Raw genomic sequence first — 27,012 nt, 5'->3', positions numbered from 1 at the left:
TGTCATAGTCACAGACATTTTATCAGCAAAGACTGCAAATTCTGTCCCCGTCACCGGGGTAGGGTTCACAGGCGTCTCTGCCTGGGCTACCACCACAATAGGCTCTGGCTGACGAAGTGCCACTGGGACTGAACATTGCACACAATGAGAGTCGTTGGAGCCTGCTGGTAGATTAGCCCCACATGCTGTACAAGCAGTGTATATAGCCCGTGCCTTGGCACCCTTGCGTTTTGCGGATGACATGCTGTTGTCTCCTCAAAGCAATATAGGGTGTACAGCCAAGAAGCGACCTTACAGTGCAGTACACAAATATAACACTGTGGCACTAGTGGGGCCGCACGTATGTGCTGCTTACCGCCCGCTTAGCGCGGGTGTGTGTGGTCGCCAGAAACCCCTAGCCTGGGTCCCTCAGAGCCTGCGTCCGTTCTCCAGCCAGACTGCATGTGTATAATGGCTGCCGGCGTCCTGGGGAGCTGCAAGCCTGGGGGCGGGCCTAGGGCGTGCACAGAGAAAAAGCGCGAAGCCTGTGTCCTACTGTGCTCAGTGAGAGGGCTGGAGCATGTAAATCGTGCTCCAGCCCTCGGCGCTGCCGATTGAACAACGTTTCTCCCCTACCCTGATTGACAGGGTGGGGGGCGTTAACGAAGCGGAGCTAGGCCGCAGTAAACCGGGGACTAAAGTTAGAAGCGCCGCCGCCGTAAAAGCGCGGTCGGCGCGTCCCCGGCGCACTACAAGTCGCAGCTGCGCCGCCGCTCCAGGGGCGGTCGGCGCGGCGATCCACACACATAAAGTCCCCCAGTAATCTGCGGGGACTATAAGCCCAGCGCACAGCGCTACAGTCCCCGGCGCACTAGCACACCCAGCAAGCCTGGGGTGTGCGTGGCCTGCCATACGGGGACACAGAGTACCTGAAAGTTGCAGGGCCTTGTCCCTGAACGGCACTCCCGCTCCACATCCAGCAGGTTCTATGGGTCTGTGGATGGAGCCCGGCCTCAGGGCTTGGTGGCCGGTAAGATCCCACTTCCTCAGAGCCCCTCAGGGGGATGGGGAAGGAAAACAGCATGTGGGCTCCAGCCTCCGTACCCGCAATGGGTACCTCAACCTTACAAACCACAAGTGGGGTAAGAAGGGAGCATGCTGGGGGCCCCATATGGGCCCTCTTTTCTTCCATCCGATATAGTCAGCAGCTACTGCTGACTAAACAGTGGAGCTATGCGTGGATGTCTGACCTCCTTCGCACAAAGCAGAAAACTGGTGAGCCAGTGATCCCACTGGGGGTGTATAGCCAGAAGGGGAGGGGCCTTACACTTTTTAGTGTAATTGCTTTGTGTGGCCTCCGGAGGCAGTGCTATACACCCAATCGGCTGGGTCTCCCAATGGAGCGCCGAAGAAAATTTGGTTTACAATTTCTCTCAAACACAGAAATACCCAGTATGTGGTCCTAAACTGCAGTTTGTCCACTTGGAAGAGAAGAAACACTATTCGGCTTTTGGAGCTTGAAATTGACAGGAATAGTTTATGGGATTTCTACTGTTGTGGCACCTCAGGACTGCAAATTATGCCTGAAAAGTGACCCTCATTTAGGAAACTATATTCCTCAAGAATTTTATCTAGAGGTCCAGGACTTCGGATTTCACGATCTTTCTCAATAGAAGATTGGTGAGACGGCAGGCTACAACTTCACAGCTTAGCACTGGCAGCTGGACAGAACTAAGCCGCATATGTAAGCACAAAAGCACCATAGATTGCTTAGTAGCCGCTATGTATGAGGATTGCTAGGTTCCGACCATGAATCGCCAAGTTCTAGCCAAAGGATAGGTCATCTATCATTAACTCTTGCAGAACCCCTTTAAGTAACTTCTCTCATTTGCTAGAATAACATACATGTCGACATTAAGGCCCTGTGCGCACTAGAAAATGGAATTTTCTTAAGAAAATCCACAGGCTCTTAAAGATTTCTGCACCTGCGGGAAAAAAAAAATGCAAAAAATCAGCACCGAAATCCGCATGCAGTATGTTGCGTATTGTTACGGATTTGGTGCGGAATTGCCGCAGGTTGTTCCCTGCGGGATTTCAAGTTCTCCCCGCTCCTGCTGTCCTAGGTGCTGAAGTCTCTGGGACATGCTTTTGTCCCGCGCGGCTGCCTCCGGCGCTCTGCTGTTTGCGGGTCAGCTGTGCACTGCATATGCATGAGCCGGCCTGGAAGCAGGAGAGCAGTGTCCGGAGACTCACAGGAGAAGGTGATTATAAGATCAGTGGTGACTTCAGTCAGCTGATGTGCAGTGACCGCTGGAGTCCTCCACCTGTCACTGTACATGAGTGAAGTCACCGCTGATCCCGGCGGCTCACTCACTTCACTTGCATCCTGACCCTCACAGTGAGCAGTCATGGTCTATGGCGCTCACTGAGTGCCAGGTGTAGCAGAGCTGGAAGCATCGTGGTACATCTTGTGGATTACGTCGGACCTGGAGGGCTGTTATTAGGGGTTAATAAAGTGGTGAAAGAGGGTTGCCCGTGTGAGTATGCATTTTACAGTATTGGCTTTTGGCAGTACTGTCACTTTTCTTGCACCTGAGAAATCAGAACCGTGGAAAACTTATTTCTCCAAATGATGACCGATCAGGGTAGGGGCTTGATTTATGCAAGATGAGTTGAAGTTGTTATTGATATCCTATGAGCAAGGAAGGGGGGGGGGGCTAAATAAGATTTTCCAAATCACTTTTTATTTTGATTACTAGGAGACAAATGAAAGACAATTACTGAATTGCTGCCTTTGTGCCTTCTGTCTTGTCATGCGGTTTTATGCTGTTCATTGTGAGAAGTGATCACTTATTTTTCAGGTCAGTACATTAAAGGGTTAGGGTATGTGCGCTCTCTCAGGAGGATGTCCTCACAATCTGACAGATTTGGAGCACTACTGCAAGGAAGAATAGGCAAAGATTATCAAACTTTCACATCTAAAACTGGCAGATTGCTACCCAAAGAGACAGAATGTCCTGATAAATTCAAGGGATTCATCAATAAAGTATTACATTAAGGGTGGTGTGCATATTATGCAACCACATTATTTTAGTTCTTTATTTGTTTTTTTCCCACCCAGTTTGCTTTTCAATTGAAGTGTACATATTATGGGTGGCATTAAAAAGGTGGGAAAAGTTGATACCAGTTGTTAAGAGCCTACAGCTCTTGTGAGCCTACTTCATCATTGCCTGCTACTCCGTACATGCACAGTGGAAGTTGGGAAGGAGTTAAACATTAGACAACCGATTTCATTTCCGGCGTTAAAGTACACTTTGGTTGCTCTATACATAGGAACTCTCAATGTGCTGTGCAATAAGATGTCATCAGGTGGAGGCCATAATTAAGCTGAAAACTAATGTATCCAAGAGAAAAGCAGAAATGTTAGGATTGGCCAAATTAACAATCTGACACACTCTTAAGAAGATGGAATTTACGGTTGTGCTCAGAAGACGCAAAAGATTTGGAGGAGAACAGAAGACAAGTAAACAAAAACTCATTACCAAAGTCACATAAAGATCAGGGACAGTCTGAAGGAGGTGTGTGTATCACTGTGAAAGTCTTCAATCACAAGACGCCTTCATGAATAGAAATCCAGAGGTTTTATCCCAAGCTGCACACTGCTAGCAACACTCACGAACAGAAAGAATAGATTAGACTTTTGGCGGAAAAGAAAAATCTATAAAAGCCGCACAGCTCTGGAACAAGATTGTATAGGCAGATGAAACCAAGATAAACATGTACCATAATAATGGGGAGTGTGAAGAAGGAAGAGCTCGTGATCTGAAGCAAATCACATCTGTCATGAGGTACGCCGAACGTATACAGCCATGCTGCTTAGATTAGCCAAACTGATAGGACAGCGATTCCAGATGAGTACAGCTCAGAAGCCAACGCATACGGCAAAAGCAACCCCAGAACATCCAAGGGAAGGTCATAGGAAATTCTTCAATGGACGAGCTAGTCCCTGACCTTAGAGGGACTGATATTCATTTTTAATATGGATAGTCTGTCCCAAGGATGGGTCATCAATATCCTAGGGGTGGAAAATTCCTTTCGCCAGATTGGTTCATGCTTTTTACTAAAAACAAAAACAGAACTTTGTATTCCAGACTTCAGGGAATAGTTAACTGCAAAGAATTTGCACCTAAATAGTAAAATCATTGCTCATATTACAAACAATGTTAGTTTATCCAATTAGCTTGGGAAAATACAGCAAGGCATGAAAAAGGTCCAACGTCCGATAAGGTAATAAATACCTCCTTGGTGTTCATGCAGCGATAACAGGTCTAGCATACCTGACTACAGCCAGGGGGTCAGCGGTCTTACCCATCTACTTGGCATCACCGCTGAGACCAGTGGTACGCTGCCGCACCTCACCGCTCAGTCCCATGAAAAGTCGAGTGGGAAGTAGCAGAGTCAGGGCTCTAGAAGGTATGAAATGCTTATTTTGGCATTTTAAAGCATAAGCAGCCTTAAGCAGGCTTTACACGCTGCGATATCTGTACCGATATCGCTAGCGTGCGTACCCGCCCCCATCGTTTGTGCGACACGAGCATATCGCTGCCCGTCGCACATAACATCGCTTACCCCTGTCACACTACTTACCTGTCCTGCGACGTCGCTCTGGCCGGCGATCCGCCTCCTTTCTAAGGGGGCGGGTCGTGCAGCGTCACAGCGACGTCACACGGCAGGCGTCCAATAGAAGCGGAGGGGCGGAAATGAGCGGGACGTAACATCCCGCCCACCTCTTCCTTCCGCATTGCCGGTGGAGGCAGGTAAGGAGATGTTCCTCACTCCTGAGGTGTCACTCACAGCGATGTGTGCTTCCGCACGAATGAGGAACAACATCGTTAATTAGAAGAGAACGATTTTTTGTTTTAGAACGACCTCTCCGCGTCAAACGATTTGGGCCGCTTTTGTGATCATTTTAGGTCGCACAGAAGTGTCACCCGCTGCGATATCGTTAATGACGCCGGATGTGCATCACTAACGACATGACCCAGACGATAAATCATTAACGATATCGTAGCGAGTAAAGCCCCCTTTAGCCTTATTTTTTTCAGTTCAATCAGATGACTCCATTAGTGGTTTCATTTATGTATACAGCAGATTAACATTTTTGGATAATTCACACATTCGCTTTAGCACTATGTGCAGTTCACATCAAGATGGGTTGGAGTAGCTGTGCATTAACAAAGTGAATAATATCACAGAAAATGCTAACGGTAACAAGTAAGCCACACAACAAGCGTACATTATAAATTGAGAAAGAATTTTGCATGCAGCGTTATAACAAATTCTCTCCTGTTAGGATGTGGCCAGAGACCGTCCCTGCTCATGCTGAGCTCTTGCCACTCGCTGCACAGTGATCTTCACAGTTTCCCTCTTGTAGTCAGTGCTGCTAAAAGTTGAGAAAACACCAAAAAGTGTAGAAAAACACTTTATAAATGTGTTTATTATTAAGCATCTCTGTTTAGGATGCAGGGATAGGAAAAAAAATTCTCTTAAGATTTAAATAAAACTAACTGATTTACATACGAGCATTTCGCAGTCAATGACTGACAGCATGTGAGCACCTTAAAGGGAACCTGTCATCAGGTTTTTCCCCATATAAAATAGGGCCACCATCGGTATTGCCTTATATACAGCATTCGAGAATTCTGTATTTTAATCCCCAAGCCAATCAGTATAAAATAAAGAAAGACCTTTTATTATACTCATCTATGATGGGGCGGTCCGGACCAATGGACGTCGTTGGTCTTGATCCAGCGTCTCCTAATTGCTTTGTGTGGATGACGCGTTTAACATCATCACAGTGTCTTCCATCGCGCTCCTGCACACGCGCACTACCCTGTGCCCTACCAAGGGCAGAAGAAAGTATTGTAGTACGCATCTGCGGGTGTTCTTCGGCCTTTCCCCACGCATGCGCATTACAGTACTTTGCTCTGCCCTCAGCAGAGAGAAGTGCGCGTGTGCAGGAGCACGATGGAAGACACTGTGTGAAAGACCTAGGATGTGCCATCTACATGAAGCAAGAAGAGAGGAGGCGCTGGATCAATACCAAAGATGCCCATCGGACCAGACCGCCCTATTATAATAACAGGTCTTTTTTATGTTATGAAATTCGGCTTGGGTTGCCTTATACACTGGGGAATACTGGTGGTGGCCCTATTTTATATGGGGGGAAAAAAAACCTGGTGGCAGGTTCCCTTTAATAAGGGTTAAAATTTTTCCAATCAAGCTGGCAAGCAGCAAACCTGAGCATGCATGTTGTGCAGTCAGCCAAACAGTATTGTGGCGGCACGGTCTGTGGTTACAGGATCAGCAGTGACACAACACAAGCTCTACTCAGCAGTTAATGCTGCCTCCAACAGACTGACTGCACAATACACATGCTCAGGTTTGCTGCTTTTTAGTCATTCGGAGTGAATAAAGTACAGTACTATATAAAGACGATGAATCTGTGCCGATTATGTGCTTGTTACATGGCTCCGATAACGGTGCTTAAACAGCTAAAACTTTCACTGTACGATTTGACCAGTGAAAACATTTTCAGGCTCTGGTTCCCACCAACAAAATAGCATTAATTGCAGGGCAAAGAGTACATGACTGGTACATAAAAGAAGGTGGACTACAATGGCTGATTTTTTAAGTCCAAATAGTAAGTGTAACGCAGAGCACACTCACCTTGTCATATTTGGCAACAATGTCGGCTCGTTCTTGTGCAGATTTAACAGCCCCATCCTGTTCTGAATCTGGATCTGTACAAAAAGGGAAACACAATGAGCTTAATATATTTTTATATTTACTAGCTTATGAAAAGGAATCTCAGAAACTCCTCATGTTTTGGGTTTATTTATTGGGGGGGGGGGGGAGGGCATATGATACGGATAACCTACTTTTATCAGTATCAGATCCAACTTTTGTCACCCCACTGGTAGGCTTTGACTGAGTGTCCTACTTAAATGAGCCTGCCCTGCAAAACCAGTGGCAGGCAGTAGGCCTACTAAAGTATTAAGGTGACAGGGTGCACACTGGGGGGCTGTGGCTCATCAGTCAATCGTTAGGGTGCCAAAAGTGCCCTCCTTCCCCCATGAGCCCATGCTGAAGGCTGAGTTAAAGGGATTTTTCACATTCCACAGAGACTGATCCAAATGCTTGCAGGCATTTAGAATAAAGCTAGCCGATACTCATCCTCCCCAGCTCCAGCCACAGTTTTGGTAGCAGCGGTGACGTGACATCGACAAACAAACAACACCACTGCAGTCAATCACTGGACCCAGCTGTGATGGGGGTAACAAGCTGCTGAGCTTAGTGATTGACTGCAGTGGTGATTTTGTTGTCGATGTGACATTGGACCGCCCACTAGAGCAAAAATCTCCATTTGTAATGGTTTTTTACTAGATGGGTCTCTGAGCTCATCTTGTGTTCTGGGCACGTGCAGCAGTGCTTACAAAAAATAAAAAAACTCCAGAAAGTCAAATATTAACTCAACTATTAACAGTTCTATCACAACATTCTTCCCATAAGCTTCAAGGTGTGTGTGTGTGTGTGTGTGTGTGTGTGTGTGTGTGTGTGTGTGTGTGTGTGTGTGTGTATAATTTATATATATATATATATATATATATATATATATATATATACATATATATACATATACATATACATATATATATATATATATATATATATATATATATCATAATTATGCTCTTGGCTCTATTCTAGGGGATGAATTCTATTTCTATTGCTTTAAACATGCCTCCATTACACCCATCCACAAAATGCCCTCCCTTGACCCTTCCTCTGTGTCAAACTATCACCCCATATCCCTTCTCCCCTATGCCTCAAAACTACTAGAACAGCATGTCCATCTTGAACTGTCCTCATACCTCTCCTCCTGCTCCCTCTTTGACCAGCTACAATCTGGCTTCTAACTACATCACTTTACTGAAACTGCCCTAACCAAAGTCACCAATGACCTACTGACTGCCAAAGCCAAGCAACACTACTCTGTCCTCCTCCTCCTGGACCTGTCCTCTGCCTTCGACACAGTAGACCACTCCCTCCTACTACAGATTCTCTCATCTCTGGGCATCACAGACTTGGCCCTATCTTGGATCTCCTCATACCTAACCGACCGAACTTTCAGCGTCTCCCATTCTCGCACCACTTCCTCATCTCACCCCCTTTCTGTCGGTGTCCCCCAAGGCTCAGTTCCTGGACCCCTGCTGTTCTCCATCTACACCTTCGGCCTGGGACAGATCATAGAGTCCCACGGCTTTCAGTATCATCTCTATGCCGATGACACACAGATCTACCTCTCTGGACCTGACATCACCTCCCTACTAACCAAAATTCCACAATGTCTGTCTGCTATTTCATCCTTCTCTGTGGGATTCCTCAAGCTTAACATGGACAAAACAGAGTTCATTGCCTTTCCTCCTCCTCACTCCTCTCCTCCAACAAGCCTTTCCATCAAACTTGATGGTTGCTCACTCTCCCCAGTCTCACAAGCTCATTGCCTTGGAGTAACCCTCGACTCTGCTCTATCCTTCAAGCCACACATCCAAGCCCTCTTCACCTCATGCAGACTACAACTCAAAAATATCTCCCGGATCCGTGCTTTCCTTAACCAAGAATCAGCAAAAACAGTGCATGCCCTCATCATCTCCCACCTCGACTACTGCAACCTCCTGCTCTCTGGCCTCCATTCCAACACTCTTGCACCCCTCCAATCTATCCTAAACTCTGTGGCCCGCTTAATCCACCTCTCCCGTCGCTATTCCCCAGCCTCGCCACTCTGCCAATCCCTTCACTGGCTTCCCATCGCCCAACGACTCCAGTTCAAAACATTAACTATGAAATACAAATCCATCCACAACCTGTCTCCTCCTTACATCTGTGACCCAGTCTCCCGGTACCTACCTGCACGCAACCTCAGATCATCACAAGATCTCCTTCTCTACTCCTCTCTTATATCCTCTTCCCACAATCGCGTACAAGATTTCTCCCGTGCCTCCCCCATACTCTGGAACGCTCTACCGCAGCATATCAGACTCTCCCCTACCGTGGAAAGTTTCAAGAGGAACCCCAAGACCCATCTCTTCCAACAAGCCTACAACCTACAATACCCCTCAGTCCAGAACACCACTGCGCAACCAGTTCGGTCCTCACCTATTGTACCCTCACCCATTCCCTGTAGACTGAGCCCTCGCGGGCAGGGTCCTCTCTCCTCCTATACCAGTCTGTTTTGTACTGTTAATAATTGTTGTACGTATACCCTCTTTCACTTGTAAGGCGCCATGGAATAAATGGCGCTATAATAATAAATAATAATAATATTTCTGTTTTTGCCGTTTCAGAATATATGCAAGAAGGAAAATAACTACCGTACATGTGAACTTAACATAACAGGAACGTGGTGTGAAACCAATAAATACAAAATAATAACGACTAGAAAACAGATTGTGTGTGGGCATACACAATAAAATATTTATAAATATTATATATATATATATATATATATATATATATATATATATATATATATATACATATACATTTATACACATACATACATATATACACATACATACATACATACATACATATATATATAGTGCAGACCAAAAGTTTGGTCACACCTTCTCGTTCAAAAGGTTTTCTTTATTTTCATGACTCTGAAAATTGTAGATTCACAGTGAAGGAATCAAAACTATGCATTAACACATGTGGAATGAAATACTTAACAAAAAAGTGTGAAACAACTGAAAATCCCTCTTATATTCTAGGTTCTTTAAAGTAGCCACCTTTTGCTTTGATTACTGCTTTGCACATTCTTGGCATTCTCTTGATGAGCTTCAAGAGGTAGTCACCGGAAATGGTTTTCACTTCACAGGTGTGCCCTGTCAGGTTTAATAAGTGGGATTTCTTGTCTTATAAATGGGGTTGGGACCATCAGTTGTGTTGTGCAGACGTCTGGTGGATACACAGCTGATAGTCCTACTGAATAGACTGTTAGAATTTGTATTATGGCAAGAAAAAAGAAGCTAAGTAAAGAAAAAACGAGTGGCCATCATTACTTTAAGAAATGAAGGTCAGTCAGTCCGACGAATTGGGAAAACTTTGTAAGTGTACCCAAGTGCAGTGGCAAAAACCATCAAACGCTACAAAGAAACTGTCTCACATGAGGACCGCCCCAGGAAAGGAAGACCAAGAGTCACCTCTGCTGAGGAGGATAAGATTATCAGAGTCACCAGCCTCAGAAATTGCAGGTTAACAGCAGCTCAGATTAGAAACCAGGTCAATGCCACACAGAGTTCTAGCAGCAGACACATCTCTAGAACAACTGTTAAGAGGAGACTTTGTGCAGCAGGCCTTCATGGTAAAATAGCTGCTAGGAAACCACTGCTAAGGACAGGCAACAAGCAGAAGAGACGTGTTTGGGCTAAAGAACACAAGGAATAGACATTAGACCAGTGGAAATCTGTGCTTTGGTCTGAGGAGTCCAAATTTGAGATCTTTGGATCCAACCACAGTCTTTGTGCAATGCAGAAAAGGTGAACGGATGGACTCTACATGCCTGGTTCCCACCGTGAAGCAAGGAGGAGGAGGTGTGATGGTGTGGGGGTACTTTGCTGGTGACACTGTTGGGGATTTATTCAAAATTAAAGGCATACTGAAACAGCATGGCTACCATAGCATCTTGCAAGATGGCAAAACAAGTGCTAGTAATATCCCAAAAGCAATAGGAATGAAAAAAAATCAGCTAACAATGCCAAAAGGAGTGGAAAACAAAGTCTTGACTGAGGAAAAGAAGGGCTGAATTCTGGCTTTACTAGCAGAGGAATACAGTGAGCCTCATGTTGCCTCCATCCTTAAAATTTCTAAGACTGCAATCCATTACAACATGGTCAAGCAGTAGACATTGGGGGCAACAAAGCTACAGACCGGCCAAGGGCGAAAGTGACTCTCCACTGACTAGGATGACCGTCATCTTATTCAGATGTCACTCAGCAACTGCAGGATGACATCAAGTGACCTACAAAAGGAATGGCAAATGGCAGCTAGGGTGAAGTGCACGGCAAGAACAGTTGGTGACAGGCTCCTAGAGGCAGGGCTCAAGTCATGAAAAGCTAGAAAAAAAGAAGACTTTCATCAAATGAGAAGCAAAGGAGAGCCAGGCTGAAGTTTGCCAAAGACCATAAGGATTTGACCATAGAGGACTGGAGTAAGGTAATCTTCTCTGATGAGTCTACTTTTCAGCTTTTGCTCAACACCTGGTGTTTAATGGTTAGATGGAGACCTGGAGAGGCGTACAAGCCCCGGTGTCTTGCACCCACTGTGAAATTTGGTGAAGGATCGGTGATGATCTGGGGTTGCTTCAGCAAGGCTGGAATTGGGCAGATTAAACTTTGAGAAAGACGTATGAATCAAGCCGCATACAAGGTTATCCTGGAAAAACAGTTGCTTCCTTCTGCTCAAGCAATGTTCCCCAACTTGTTTTTTCCAGCAGGACAATGCGCCATGCCACACAGCTAGGTCAATCAATGTGTGGATGAAGAAACACCACATCAAAACCCTGTCATGGCCAGCCCAATCTCCAGACCTGAACCCCATTGAAAACCTCTAAAATGTAATCAAAGAGGAAGATGGATAGTCACAAGCCATCAAAGAACTATTTACATTTTTGCACCAGGAGTGGCATAAAGTCACCCAAAAGCAGTGTGAAAGACTGGTGGAAAGCAGCCAAGACGCATGAAAACTGTGATTAAAAATCATTCCACAAAATATTGATTTCTGAACTTTTCCTGAGTTAAAACATTAGTATTGTTGTTTCTAAATGATTATGAACTTGTTTGCTTTGCATTATTTGAGTCCGAAAGCAATGCATTGTTAGGCTGCTTTCAGACTACGTTTTTTTAACATGCGTCTTGAACGTTTTTTATCGCAAAAACGGATCCAGTGCAAATGCGTTTTCATTTCAATGCATTTGCAATGGACTTCCGTCAACATGCGTTTAACTGCGTTTGCGTGCGTTATAGTGAGGATACAGCGACTTGCAGTTTTAACTTTTTTCAAAAACGCTACTTGTAGCGTTTTTGAGCTGCGTCCACATACTGTTTTTCACTGGATCCTGACTATACTGCACACAAACGCATGTGAACGCTGGCATGCTGATAGACAGGATCCTGCTTGCTCTACTGAGCATGCCCAAAAACCAGCCTGGAGGGGTCAGTCAGTCAGTCACCCCCTCTCATTCCCCCTCTCTTTCCCCCGCCTGAGAGCGGCGGACGCTCGTAACCAAGGTAAATATCAAGTAACCAAGCAAAGTGCTTCGCTTAGTTACCCGATGTTTACCTTGGTTACGTGTGCAGGTAGCAGGCAGCCCGGCTTCTAGCAGCTGCGGACGCTCGTAACCAAGGTAAATATCGGGTATCCAAGCAAAGCACTTCGCTTAGTTACCCGATGTTTACCTTGGTTACCAGCGTCCGCAGCTGTCAGTTGCCGGCTCCCAGTCTATCACGTTCAGTTCCCCTCACTCCCGATCACATGACTCCAATGCCCGACCATAAACTTCAAGTGACAGGATCCTGCAAAATAAGACATGCGTTTGCATGCGTTTTTCTTTGTAAAAACAGGATCCACTTTTACAGCAAAAAAACGTTCATGACGCATGTTAAAAAAACGTAGTGTGAAAGCAGTCTTATTTTGACCATTTCTCATTTTCAGAAAATAAGATTCTTACCGATAATTCGGTTTCTAGGACCTTCCACGACAGCATAGGAGGTTGTCTCTCCACGCCCTAATTGGGACAGGAAGTTCAAGAGGTTTAAAAAGGACCCTCCCACCTCCCACAGCCAGTGTCTTACAAAGAAACCATAGCATATGAGAAGTACTACACATTCAGGAATACATGAATACATAGGGGAGGGAATTACCTGCTGTCGTGGAAGGTCCTAGAAACCGAATTATCGGTAAGAATAATTCTTATTTCTCTAGTCCCTTCCACGACAGCATAGGAGGAATACCAAAGAATTGATACCTAGGGGGGGACCACAGCCTGCAGGACTTTCCTGCCAAAGGCCAAATCCCTGTTGGAATCCAGATCCAGACGATAATGCTTCGTGAAAGTATGGAGCGAAGACCACGTAGCCGCCTTGCAGATCTGCTCAGGGGAGGCCCCTGCCCGTTCGGCCCAGGAGGCAGAGGTAGCCCTGGTGGAGTGCGCCGTGAATCCAGTAGGCGGAGAGAGATGCTGAGCGAGGTAGGCATCTCTAATTGCTCGCACAATCCAGTTGGCGACTGTACTCTTAGCCACCTTCTTGCCCTTATTGCGGCCAAAGGGCTGGATGAACAGGTTAGAATCAAGGCGCCAAGAAGCAGTAACCTCTAGGTAGTGCAACACTATCCGACGGACATCTAAAGAATGAAACACTTCCTCACCCGGAGTCCGAGGATTCTGACAGAAGGAAGGCAGGACGATGGACTGCGAACGGTGAAAATCCGAAACCACCTTGGGAAGGAAGGAAGGGTCCAGCTGAAAAACAATGCTGTCATCTCTGATGGTCAGGTAAGGTTCCCTAACGGACAAAGCCTGAAGTTCGCCGACTCTGCGAGCAGATGTAATAGCCACAAGAAAAGCAGTCTTGTGAGAAAGGGAACGAATGTTACAAGAGCACAGAGGTTCAAACGGAGACCGAGATAGTCCAGTAAGGACCACATTGAGATCCCAGCGGGGCGTCAGGACCCTCTGACGTGGACAGAGTCTACTAGCGGACACAAAGAACCGACGGATCCAACGATGATCTGCCAGAGCCGTGTCAAAGACCGCACTGAGTGCTGACACCTGAACTTTCAGGGTGCTAGGCCTAAGACCCAAGTCTAAACCACTTTGGAGAAAGTCCAGAATCTGCGCAATATTAGGCCGAAGAGGGTCAGGAGGCCGAGAACCACACCAGGAGGAAAATCTCTTCCAGATTTTGTTGTATATACTATTAGTCACAGGTTTACGGTTCTTCTGCAGCGTAGCCACAACTTTGTCAGAAAGCCCTTGGGCCTTCAGTGCCCGGGCCTCAGAAGCCAGGCAGCCAGGTTGAGTTTCTGAGGAGCCGGATGGAAAATCGGACCCTGCGACAGTAAGCTTGGGTCCGAACCTAAGAGGATTGGGCCGTCGATTCCTAGCGTCAGGACCAGGCTGTACCAACTCCTCCGGGGCCACAGAGGGGCCACCAGTATAGTTGGGACCCCCTCGTCTCTGATCTTCCTCAGGGCCCGTGCGAGAAGAGGAAGAGGGGGGAACGCGTAAGCGAGGCGAAAGGACCAACTGTGGCAGAAAGCGTCTACCCCTAACGCCTCGTCCCTTGGGTTCAGGGAGAAATATGTTGCGACCTTGCGATTCCCTGCCGAGGCAAAGAGGTCCACCTCTGGTGTACCCCACCTCGCCACTAGAGAGCAGAACACCGCCTGATCCAGGCTCCATTCCCCCGGATGAACATCCCGACGACTCAGGAAATCCGCCTGAAGATTGAGGGAGCCCTTCAGATGGACCGCAGAAAGGGAGAGCAGAGATTGTTCTGCCCATTGAAAGATTCGGGAGGACACTGATTTCAGGGCGCCCGAGCGTGTACTGCCCTGATGGCGGAGATGTGCCACCGTAGTGACATTGTCTGAATATACCAGGACGTGAGAGTCCCGGACGAGGTCCTGAGCCGCAAGGAGGGCTTCCCTGACTGCCCTGAGCTCCCGGTAGTTGGAGGATTGGGAACTGACGTAAGGACTCCAGACCCCTTGAAATGGGGAATTTGCCACCATTGCCCCCCATCCTCGTAGGCTGGCATCTGTGGTCAGTGTAACCAGGGGACTCTGAGTCCAGGCAACCCCCACCTGCAGGTTGGCGGGACTCAGCCACCAGAGAAGGGATGAGGAGACGGACCCCGAGAGGCGAAACCTTCTGTTTAGGGATGACGGGAGTCTGTCCCAATGTGCCAGGATATGATCCTGGAGACACCGAGAATGGGCCTGAGCCCACCTGACCGAGGGAATGCAGGATGACATGGAACCCAGGGCCGACATAGCCGCTCGAAGCGTCGGGCGAGCCTGCCTGCGGAGTTTTGATATTTTGGATAACAGAGCTATCCTGTGGCCCTCTGGGAGAAAGGATGCCTGTCTGTCGGAGTCCAGCAGCACTCCGAGAAACTGCCGAGTGGAGGAGGGGGTTAACTGTGATTTTTTGAGATTGGGAATCCATCCCAGAGACCGAAGGATTCCCAAAGACCTCTCCACATGGTTCCGGAGGGTTGGAGCAGACGGAGCCATGAGAAGAAAGTCGTCCAGATACGGAACTAGACAGATACCCTGCAATCGTATGAAGGCGACCACCTCTGCCATGATCTTGGAAAAGATTCTTGGAGCTGAGGAGATCCCGAAGGGAAGTACATTGAATTGGAAATTAAGTACTTCCTCCCCGTGAAGTACCGCAAACCTGAGGTATTGTCTGTGTCCCGGATGGACGGGTACATGGAAGTAGGCATCTTTCAGATCGATAGAGGCCATCTGATGGTGTAGACCTATCAGGGGAATAGCTGATTTCACTGACTCCATCTTGAACCGCCGGTACCTGACCTGACGGTTTAGACTTTTTAAATTGATAATTATACGGACGTCGCCGGATGGCTTCTTGACCAGGAAGAGACGGGAGTAGTGTCCTACCCCTTCTTCCTGACTCGGGACTGGGGAAACGACCCCCGAGTGTACTAGCTCTATAATCTTTGTGTACAACAGAGTCTGTGAACCCGGTGACGCCAGCGCAGTGACTCGGAGACCCGGAAGAGGGGGGGAAAGGAATTCTATGAGAAGACCGTCCGAGATGATCTTCAGAACCCATTGGCAAGAGGTTAAGGACTGCCACTGGGTAAGAAACGCTGAGAGTCTTCCCCCCACCCGGGCCGAGTCACTGTTTGTCCTGCTGAGGACGTTGCTGATGTGGAGGGATGAGGATGTTTCTCCCTCTACCTTTGGGATAGCTCCACCTACCTGCCTTCCCTTTCCCTCTGGGCTGGGAGGCCTGAGGCATCGAGGGACGAAAGGACCGCTTCCTGTTAGGTCTAGGATCGGGTAAGGCCTTACGATCAGTCGCCTTGTCCAGGATATCATCCAGGGCAGGCCCAAACACTAAATCCCCTTTAAACGGAAGGGAACAAAGCCTCATTTTAGAGGTGGAGTCTCCACTCCAGGCCTTAAGCCAGAGGGCACGTCGGGCAGAGTTAGAAAGCACCGAGGTCCTGGCTGCCAGGCGGACAGATTCCACCGAGGTATCTGCCAGAAAACAGGTAGCCTTCCTAAGCAAGGGAAGGGATTCTAGTAATTCCTCCCTAGGGGTCCCTTGTGAAATATGAGCCTCCAACTGGTCTAACCACCTAATTAGGGACCTGGATACGCAGGTGGAGGCAATGTTGGCTTGAATAGAGGAAGACGATGCCTCCCAGGACCGCTTCATCAAGCCCTCTACCTTCCTATCCAGTTGATCCTTCAGTTGGGAAGTATCCTCAAAAGGAAGAGCCGTTTGCTTAGCTACCCTAGCCACCTGAACGTCCACCCTTGGGATCTCCCAATGTAGTCCCGAAGGTTCCAGAGGAAACCGGCGTCTAAGGTCACTCCGTACCCGCCTCTCAGGACATTCCCATTCCTGAGAGACAATATCCAATATATTGGCATGAACTGGGAATCCCAATCGTTTGACTGACTTCAGGCCAGCAAACATTTCGTCCTGGATTGAAGGAAGAGACTGCACTTCCTCTAAACCCATCGTGCTCCGAACTGCCTCAATAAGATCCCCCAACTCTTCTGAGTGAAAGAGAAAGGACTGGTCAGACCCCCCAGATGGAATTCCGTCATCAGGACCCTCAGAGGTGGAATCAGCGTCCTCCTGATCAGAAGGGGTCGACTGGAGTCTCCTCTTTTTTGGAGGAGAGGGTCCAGTAGCAGGGCCAGGAGCAGGGCCAGGAACAGGGCCAGGAGCAGGGCCAGGAACAGGGCCAGGAACAGGGCCAGGAACAGGGAGAGAAGCCAGTGAGGCCCTAATCTCCTGTTTCATCATGGACCGCAACTCATCTATCAGAGATGGTTGTTCGGCCCTAATAATCTGGTCCGTACATTGCTGGCAAAGCTTTTTATCCCATACTGCAGGGAGCTTCTTTATACAGATGGGACATTTTTTAATTTTGTCCACTCTGTCAGGTCTATCAGGCTTATCGGACTTGTCAGTTTTTTCTGACTTCTCAGGCTTCTCTGATTTCTCATTTCTGTCAGTTTTCTTGGTGGTCTTGTCCTCCTAGAAACACAGAGCAGAGAGCCATAATCAACTGATGAGACCTATATCCGAGGGACCATTCCCCTCCATACTCACAGTAGCAGGGGGCACACTGGGTTCTGCAGAGGCAGCTGCAGCGGAAGACATGACAGGGAGCACGGTCTTACCATGATCTGATGTCTTCGTGGCAGCCCTTATGGAAAAGGGCCTGCCACCCCAGTGACGGTGCACGTTTTCCCCGCCTCCCGCATCCGGTCCTGGGCAGGCCGAGTCACTGTCGGCGTGCCTCCACGCTGCCTCCGCAAACCGGAAGCGCTCGACCGGAAGTCCGCAAGACCGGAAGTCCCGCCTTCGGGAGCACTTCCGGATCGCTCCGACAGCGTGCATGCGGGAAGCGGCCGGCGGCTCAGGGAGGACACCGGCCGGGGAGCTCAACAGCCTGCATCACCCCTCAGGAGGATCCGGAAGGCTGGAGCAGCAGTCCCCCACAGCGTGAGGGAACAGCAAGGGAGGAGCGGCGAAGGCCCGACCGATGCTGTCCGGCTGAAGGTAATAGGGGGAAAAAAAAAAAATATACTGCAGGTCGCCGGCCACCACAGCATAGGAGAAAAACAAAACCTCTCCATGCCCCATGGGGACAGGAAAGACACTGGCTGTGGGAGGGTCCTTTTAAACCTCTTGAACTTCCTGTCCCAATTAGGGCGTGGAGAGACAACCTCCTATGCTGTCGTGGAAGGGACTAGAGAAATAAATACAACATTTTTTGAGTAGAAATTTGGAGACATGTTGTCAGTAGTTTATAGAATAAAAAAACAATTTAGATTTTACTCAAAAATATACCTATAAAGAGAAAACTCAGTGGTCTCTAAATTTTTGCCAGAGCTGTATATAGATAGATAGATTATACAGGTTATGTATGTGGTGGATATAGATAGAAAAGTATAAATTAAGCATGTCTGTTGGTCTAATGTATAAACAAGACGATTCAGATGCAACATAAGATGAACAAAGGAAGGAAGGGAAACCTAATATACACGTCAAAAAAGGATTGTATATAACATAGTTGATTAAATTGTAATCTTCATTAAGATGGAGATGGATGAGGATACATAAAAAGAGGGACACAAACATGTAGCAGACGTGCTCAACTTGTGTACCGACTAGAATGGAAGTCAATGGGGGGGGACTCAAGCATTTTACCGGAAGATCTTCAGGAACATGCTCGAGTTCCCCATTGCCTTCCATTATACTCGGTACACGGAGTTGAGAGCGTCCGACTGCTCGTTGCGAGTACCCGAGAACAGAAGTGCCCGCTCATCACTCTTTCCTATGCAAGGACGCTCATTACATTAGCATTGCATGAGCGTTACCAGCCACCTAGCTGAGATATAAGACATATACCGGGTGTAACAGCTTTACTTCACATAAAACAATCCATGACAGATAATCCGCGGGTTACTAGATGCTTTTATGCTCAGCACACATCAATAAGCCATATTTTAGCAATTAAATTAATGCTATTGAGATGTAGAATGTAAAATAGGTGTAGAAAAAGGCGACATCCCCCAAATACAGGACAGGGGGAAAAAAGTAAGCACTGCAGGGTTAATAACCAGGATGACGGCACCTACTGAATAGAAACCACTGAAACAAAAAGAACCTCTGTGCCCTGAGGAATCTCCTCCATTACAGCCGTGCCTAGGAGAGGGTTATTAATGCACTCCTCCTCAAGGGACATTTAATTAACTTGACTGTCCACTTTTCTTGGCATTTACATTGGATGCCTAGGAAAGGTCGCCTACGTACATTTATATTCAGGTTGTGCCTCTGGAAGATTAATGTTGTAGGTGCTGTAAACAAAACGCCTGAACATCAAGACTAAAGAAAGCCAGACGGATTGCTAATAATTAACTAGGCACGTAGGACCATTTATACCATACTGCCAGGAGCACGCCCAAGCAGCTGAGCAAGACGGATTTCTAGCCATTGCGGCCATTGGAAGGAGAAGATGAACCAGCAGCAGCCCGCTATTCTCACTGCGCTGCCGGAGACAAAACGTATCTCAGAAGTGCCAGCTTTGATTTCTCCTTCCACTTGTCAGTAACACAGTGTCCGGACACGAGGTAGATAAAAGCAGATCACCACTGACCTCCATTCATGCTCCTAATTTATTGGAGAAATTCATTACCTTTTTGTTCTCTGTTGAAATGTGCCTTACTATGGCAATGTTAGACCGCTCACATCAGTTTTCCCAATACTGGGCCCTAAACAGCTGTCCGAGATGATTCAAGCTCTGATACTGAGCACCGGGAGCCAGCAAACCTAATAAACTAAAAGAAATCTATGGCCCCGGGTCCATCAGTGCGACAAACACAGAAGTGTCTTATTCTGTAGGCAATGGTTCTGTGTCAGAGGGGAAAATAACGGTAACAGACACATTGACTGGCATATATGCTAAACCGAGGACGAGAAGAAACATGTCATACAAGAGAATATTCATTATCAGAATCATTCTCCATCATTGGGAAGAAAGGTAGAGCAATCCAAGACACCAGACCACACACACTCCTTACAGAGGTCTAATACATTTAAAAGGGAATCTGTCACCAGGTTTTTGCAACATAACATAGGGGGCAGAGATCCTGATTCCAGCAGTGTCACTTACTGGGCTGCTTAGTGTAGTTTTGATAAAATCACTGATCAGCAGTAGATAGAGGACTACTTGATGTGCTGCCAGGTAGTCCAGCATATTCATGAGCTCCGTATAACCCCGCCCACTTTTCCAGTTTTCGGTATACATTGTGTATGGGCAGAAAGCGACCAATCAGGGGTGTGGGTGGGGTTTTAGAGCGCCACATTCAAGAAATTGTTAGACCTGCAGCAGAAAAAAAAAAAAAAAAAACAGGTCAAGCAGTCCAATAAGTGACACATTGCTGGAATCAGGATCTCTGCACCTACATTATACTGCTCTCAGATGGGGTAGCAAAAATCTGGTGACAGATTCCCTTTTAAGAGGATCAATCTTGTGTGTTTTTTTAAGCTCAGTACCTCCTCTAATTTTGGGCAAGGCAGTGTTTTTATTGGTCAGCTTCCAAGGAGAAAAAGCGAAACGCGCAAAGAGGTTCTGTGGTGGGAACATCTGTGTCATTATTCGTGGGCATAATGGAATGGAAGGGCACAGAAAGAAAATGAAAGTAACACTCATAATCACTGGAGTAGCAGTATTTGGAGGAGGTGCGGAGTTCATATTAAAAATGAAAGGTCCTATTTAGGAAAAGTTATTTCTGCAATTCCCTAAGTAGTGCTTGATAGATATGCTCACTTAATAATTGATGCGATTACAGGCATAATAAAAACACACCTTTACCAGTAATCTTATAATGCACAAATAATATTAATCCTAGTTTTGTATTTATACTCCAATTTCCTAACCAGCCTTAACGAAAAAAAAGCTGTGATTCCAGCGGATTCTTAGAAAGACATGGCTGATTTCTAAGGCTGGTTTCAGACGTCCATGTTTAATCAGGTACCAGTCACACGCATGGTTATGGTCATATGTGTGTCTCGTGTGTGTGTGTCTCGTGTGTGTGTGTCTCGTGTGTGTGTGTCTCGTGTGTGTGTGTCTCGTGTGTGTGTGTCTCGTGTGTGTGTGTCTCGTGTGTGTGTGTCTCGTGTGTGTGTGTCTCGTGTGTGTGTGTCTCGTGTGTGTGTGTCTCGTGTGTGTGTGTCTCGTGTGTGTGTGTCTCGTGTGTGTGTGTCTCGTGTGTGTGTGTCTCGTGTGTGTGTGTCTCGTGTGTGTGTGTCTCGTGTGTGTGTGTCTCGTGTGTGTGTGTCTCGTGTGTGTGTGTCTCGTGTGTGTGTGTCTCGTGTGTGTGTGTCTCGTGTGTGTGTGTCTCGTGTGTGTGTGTCTCGTGTGTGTGTGTCTCGTGTGTGTGTGTCTCATGTGTGTGTGTCTCATGTGTGTGTGTCTCATGTGTGTGTGTCTCATGTGTGTGTGTCTCATGTGTGTGTGTCTCATGTGTGTGTGTCTCATGTGTGTGTGTCTCATGTGTGTGTGTCTCATGTGTGTGTGTCTCATGTGTGTGTGTCTCATGTGTGTGTGTCTCATGTGTGTGTGTCTCATGTGTGTGTGTCTCATGTGTGTGTGTCTCATGTGTGTGTGTCTCATGTGTGTGTGTCTCATGTGTGTGTGTCTCATGTGTGTGTGTCTCATGTGTGTGTGTCTCATGTGTGTGTGTCTCATGTGTGTGTGTCTCATGTGTGTGTGTCTCATGTGTGTGTGTCTCATGTGTGTGTGTCTCATGTGTGTGTGTCTCATGTGTGTGTGTCTCATGTGTGTGTGTCTCATGTGTGTGTGTCTCATGTGTGTGTGTCTCATGTGTGTGTGTCTCATGTGTGTGTGTCTCATGTGTGTGTGTCTCATGTGTGTGTGTCTCATGTGTGTGTGTCTCATGTGTGTGTGTCTCATGTGTGTGTGTCTCATGTGTGTGTGTCTCATGTGTGTGTGTCTCATGTGTGTGTGTCTCATGTGTGTGTGTCTCATGTGTGTGTGTCTCATGTGTGTGTGTCTCATGTGTGTGTGTCTCATGTGTGTGTGTCTCATGTGTGTGTGTCTCATGTGTGTGTGTCTCATGTGTGTGTGTCTCATGTGTGTGTGTCTCATGTGTGTGTGTCTCATGTGTGTGTGTCTCATGTGTGTGTGTCTCATGTGTGTGTGTCTCATGTGTGTGTGTCTCATGTGTGTGTGTCTCATGTGTGTGTGTCTCATGTGTGTGTGTCTCATGTGTGTGTGTCTCATGTGTGTGTGTCTCATGTGTGTGTGTCTCATGTGTGTGTGTCTCATGTGTGTGTGTCTCATGTGTGTGTGTCTCATGTGTGTGTGTCTCATGTGTGTGTGTCTCATGTGTGTGTGTCTCATGTGTGTGTGTCTCATGTGTGTGTGTCTCATGTGTGTGTGTCTCATGTGTGTGTGTCTCATGTGTGTGTGTCTCATGTGTGTGTGTCTCATGTGTGTGTGTCTCATGTGTGTGTGTCTCATGTGTGTGTGTCTCATGTGTGTGTGTCTCATGTGTGTGTGTCTCATGTGTGTGTGTCTCATGTGTGTGTGTCTCATGTGTGTGTGTCTCATGTGTGTGTGTCTCATGTGTGTGTGTCTCATGTGTGTGTGTCTCATGTGTGTGTGTCTCATGTGTGTGTGTCTCATGTGTGTGTGTCTCATGTGTGTGTGTCTCATGTGTGTGTGTCTCATGTGTGTGTGTCTCATGTGTGTGTGTCTCATGTGTGTGTGTCTCATGTGTGTGTGTCTCATGTGTGTGTGTCTCATGTGTGTGTGTCTCATGTGTGTGTGTCTCATGTGTGTGTGTCTCATGTGTGTGTGTCTCATGTGTGTGTGTCTCATGTGTGTGTGTCTCATGTGTGTGTGTCTCATGTGTGTGTGTCTCATGTGTGTGTGTCTCATGTGTGTGTGTCTCATGTGTGTGTGTCTCATGTGTGTGTGTCTCATGTGTGTGTGTCTCATGTGTGTGTGTCTCATGTGTGTGTGTCTCATGTGTGTGTGTCTCATGTGTGTGTGTCTCATGTGTGTGTGTCTCATGTGTGTGTGTCTCATGTGTGTGTGTCTCATGTGTGTGTGTCTCATGTGTGTCTCATGTGTGTGTGTCTCATGTGTGTGTGTCTCATGTGTGTGTGTCTCATGTGTGTGTGTCTCATGTGTGTGTGTCTCTCATGTGTGTGTGTCTCTCATGTGTGTGTGTCTCTCATGTGTGTGTGTCTCTCATGTGTGTGTGTCTCTCATGTGTGTGTGTCTCTCATGTGTGTGTGTCTCTCATGTGTGTGTGTCTCATGTGTGTGTGTCTCATGTGTGTGTGTCTCATGTGTGTGTGTCTCATGTGTGTGTGTCTCATGTGTGTGTGTCTCATGTGTGTCTCATGTGTGTCTCATGTGTGTCTCATGTGTGTCTCATGTGTGTCTCATGTGTGTCTCATGTGTGTCTCATGTGGTCATCCGTGTTTGCATGCGTGTGACAGGTACCGGAGAAAAAGCAGGTCTGTGAAATAAAAAGATTTTCGATATTTACCTGCTGTCTTGGGCTCTGCTGCCTCCCGCTCCTGACCGCCACTCATTATATGCATCGATTATTCACCGCGCTCAGGAAGCCAGAGCATCGCAGGTACAGCACCGCCAAGGACAGCACTGCGGGGACAGGTGAGTATTCACAAAGCACAGTGACATCCAGGAGGTCATCGGAGTCTCCAATGAACTCTGATGACATCCTGATGACCCCTGGCGCTACAGCTACCGCTTCAGCGCTGTCCCCACTTCCAGCTCCTCAGGGCACAGAATATTCAGTGAGTATAATGAGCGGCGATAAGGAGCGGGAGGCAGCATCGCTGGAGAGAGGTAAATATAGAAAAAAATGTTATTAAAAAGACCCATATTTTCTCCGGTATGTTTTGCACTGATGTCACACAGATCACATCAGTGTGCGATCCGTGTGACATCCGTGCTGCCGGAGATGCCTACGTGTGTGCGTGCGGGGTCATGAAAAGTCACACGGTTCGTGTGCAAACACGGACGTGTGAGGCACATCATAGAATAACATGGGTACATGTGCCACCCGTGTTAAAAACTGATGTCACACGTACCTAAAACATGGACGTCTGAAACCAGCCTAACCCTGGACATTATCTTTCAGCAACATAGGCACCCCTGATTAGGAGTTGTGTCTGGTATCGCTATCCAGCTCCATTTCAGGGAATGGAGCAAAGCTACAAGACCAAATACGTTTTTAACGGTGATGAAACAAAAAAGCGACCATGCTTTGTTTATTGTGGGGGGGGTGTTGAGTCTTAAGCCACCCCCTTTAAAGAGCACTTGTCGCTAGGTCTGATTTAGTAAACTCTTAAATTCCTCATGAATTAAATCTTAAGCACTGGAGAAATCACTAGATGTCAACTGAAGTCATGATAGGCACCGCACCCACAACAACATGATGCCGCAGGGGCCTAAGGAACCCAAGAGGCACCCAGGATGCAGGCAACTGAGGAAGTGCACACTGCCCATGTCTGGCTGCCACAAAATACGGACCGGGTCCGTGCAAAGCTTTCTGTTCAGCTGTAATTGAAACATTCATTTTTTTAAGGTGTTATTTTGGCTATAGTAGTGTACTGAAACAAAAGCATTAATATTGGCAGGACTACAAATGTAAGATCTGTACACTGCATTTATCGTATAGTAAGGCGCACAGCGAAAACAATGTAAAACTGAAATTTAATTAGGGAACCAATTACCATTGCATTCAGGATCACACAAAGATGCCTTTGTGATAGATGGTTGGGAATGCAGATCCAGCAGCCTACATATTAACCTTCAGCGGCCAACATTTCAGTAATCAAAGCCCAGTATGAGGGATTACAAAAGCCTTGTGATATTGCACGGGCAAAAATAAAGCATTACGATATTCTCTTAGGTCATAGGCATGAGACATTATCAATAGATGGTGCTCGATGTGCGATACGGTCCTACCAGCCTGGTGTCTATGGGACAGGTCCAAGGCATGGTTAGTGGTGGGAGATTTGCCGCAGCTTTTCGCTGCACATATCACCCTTTACAATTGGATTTTACACTATGCGTTGTATATTTGTAGGTTTTCACCATTTTTTTTTTTACATATGGTCTGACTCTAGAGGCATCCAACTGCAGAAAACACTCAGACCGGTTTAACAGACTTATATATCTTTTTCACTAAAAGTAAATCATAACCAGAGACCTATTCATTACAGCAGCACTCCACTGTTTGTTTATTTTTGGGGGGTTTCAGAGTTGGAGTGGTGCTTTAAATCTTCGTTCCCTGCTGCAGTCTTCATTTTTCCAGCACCAGCTGGTCTCCGACGATTTGTGGCCTGCCGACAGTTCTAGTGTTTCATGGAGCGCGTCAGAGGTCACAACTCAATGTAAGTCTATGAGAGCCTTTTTCTGGCCCTCAGAGTAGCATTGAGCACTTGAGACATAACTAGAGATTTGGTGGGTGCAGTCAGACTTTTCATAAAGTTTGGGACCAGGACTTGACCTGAACCCCAATGGAAGTCACTAATTGGGCAGTTCGGGCCTAAGACCACATGCAGACAGCCATAAACCGATTACTTCCGGGGACGGGTCTTTTTTGTGCACACTACATCTGATCATGCTGTTAGCCCCAGTGCTAGCTGTTCAAACACTACAAGCGTCTCGCACCGAGCATGCAAAAGCACAGCATTGTTTGCACCCACTACATACCGAACACAGACTGTTCCCCAAAAAACAGAGATCAGGTTCGAACACTGAACCTTGGGTTTGCTTCTGACTTCCAGCCAGTCAGACGTTATGGGCACAAGATGGTGCCATGGGACTGGAGCGGCGCTGAGAAAGGATGAAAACGCCAGAGGGTAAGGCAACGCTCACATCAGCAGTATTTTGCCGCAAAACCGGATTTGTTACAAATGTGTTTCAGTTCCGTTCATTTCCAATGGACTCGCGGTAAGATGCGGTTACATGCGGTTGTGTATGATGCACGCAACCGCATGTGACCGCCTCTTACCGCAAATCCATTGGAAATGAATGGAACTGAAACGCATTTGTGACGGATCCGGTTTTGCAGCAAAATACTGCTGATGTGAGCGCGGCCTAAGTATAAGAATGGGAGCAAGGGACATAGATTTTGATTTATTTTTTGTACTCAGGAGCAAACGAACAAGTGAAGACAGAGTCCAGCTTTCTATTATAAATTAACAATCTTACATAAAAATTAAAATATTAACATTTTCTAAAATTCCAGCAATACCTTCCAAACAGATCCCCAGGAGGTGCCCAAGACTGAATTCCACAGACACCGATGTAGTAGCCATACTTAGGTAGGATGTGTGGAGAAAAAAGCTTTTGGATGGAACTCTTCCGATCATACATTTTTAGTAGACAATAGTGAAAAACAGGAAATCCCTGCCATTGTGTATCTAAGGCCTTCCCATTGTACGCTGGAAAGTGTGAACAAGAACGCAATGACAAGAGCCGTCTGGTGGAATAAGGATCACACAAGCTTTCCTGTTCATAATGAGAGAACAAAAAATGACGGATTTATTTTTACCACCGCGCATTAGAAGGCAATGTGCAGCAAGCTGCAGTCAGGGAAACTACAATCAGACCAACGCCATCGCTTCTTAGTGTCCCAAATTCAGATGTCCAACCTGTACTGAGCCCAAACTTGGAAATGAAGCAATGCACAAAAATATACCCTTATTTAGAACTGCTGTTTCTGATGAAGAATGATTATATAGCAGGCATAAGACAATTACAGTAGCCCTCCCTAAGTACTATGTATAGATTACAACGAGAGGTGCTAACAGTTACAAAAACACACAGCGGCTGGCTACCAAGAGGCTGCGAAAACAGCCACAGATCAAGTGTCTACAACGCACCTATACTAAAAGGACTGATCTTACCCATTAAAGCAATAGAACTGAACTGCTATGAATTAACCATAGATTGAATCCTACAAATGAAGGAATTGGACTTCCCTCCACACCTAGCCAATAGGCAACTGAATCAATAAATATAGGGAAAACTATACATCAATGTGCTCAGAGGTAGAGCAGAACATTCAGCATGACAGAGGCACTATGATCAGCTAATCAGGCCAGGAAGCG

General features: G+C 46.8%; 1 protein-coding gene across 2 annotated transcripts in view; it reads right to left on the bottom strand.

Annotated features, from left to right (window-relative positions):
- Nucleotides 1–27,012, bottom strand: part of USP6NL (USP6 N-terminal like) — a 257,526-nt gene that overhangs the window by 121,728 nt on the left and 108,786 nt on the right. For both annotated transcript variants that reach the window (XM_075345279.1, XM_075345278.1), the window contains exon 2: nucleotides 6,709–6,782. In XM_075345279.1, the coding sequence (XP_075201394.1) occupies nucleotides 6,709–6,782 (74 nt within the window). The remainder of the gene's footprint in view (nucleotides 1–6,708; nucleotides 6,783–27,012) is intronic.

This window comes from Anomaloglossus baeobatrachus, chromosome 4 (assembly GCF_048569485.1).
Source record: "Anomaloglossus baeobatrachus isolate aAnoBae1 chromosome 4, aAnoBae1.hap1, whole genome shotgun sequence".
In the NCBI taxonomy this organism is placed as follows: Eukaryota; Metazoa; Chordata; class Amphibia; order Anura; family Aromobatidae; genus Anomaloglossus; species Anomaloglossus baeobatrachus.
The sequence above is the reverse complement of the archived record's forward strand: the minus strand, read 5'-3'. Positions and strand labels throughout refer to the sequence as shown.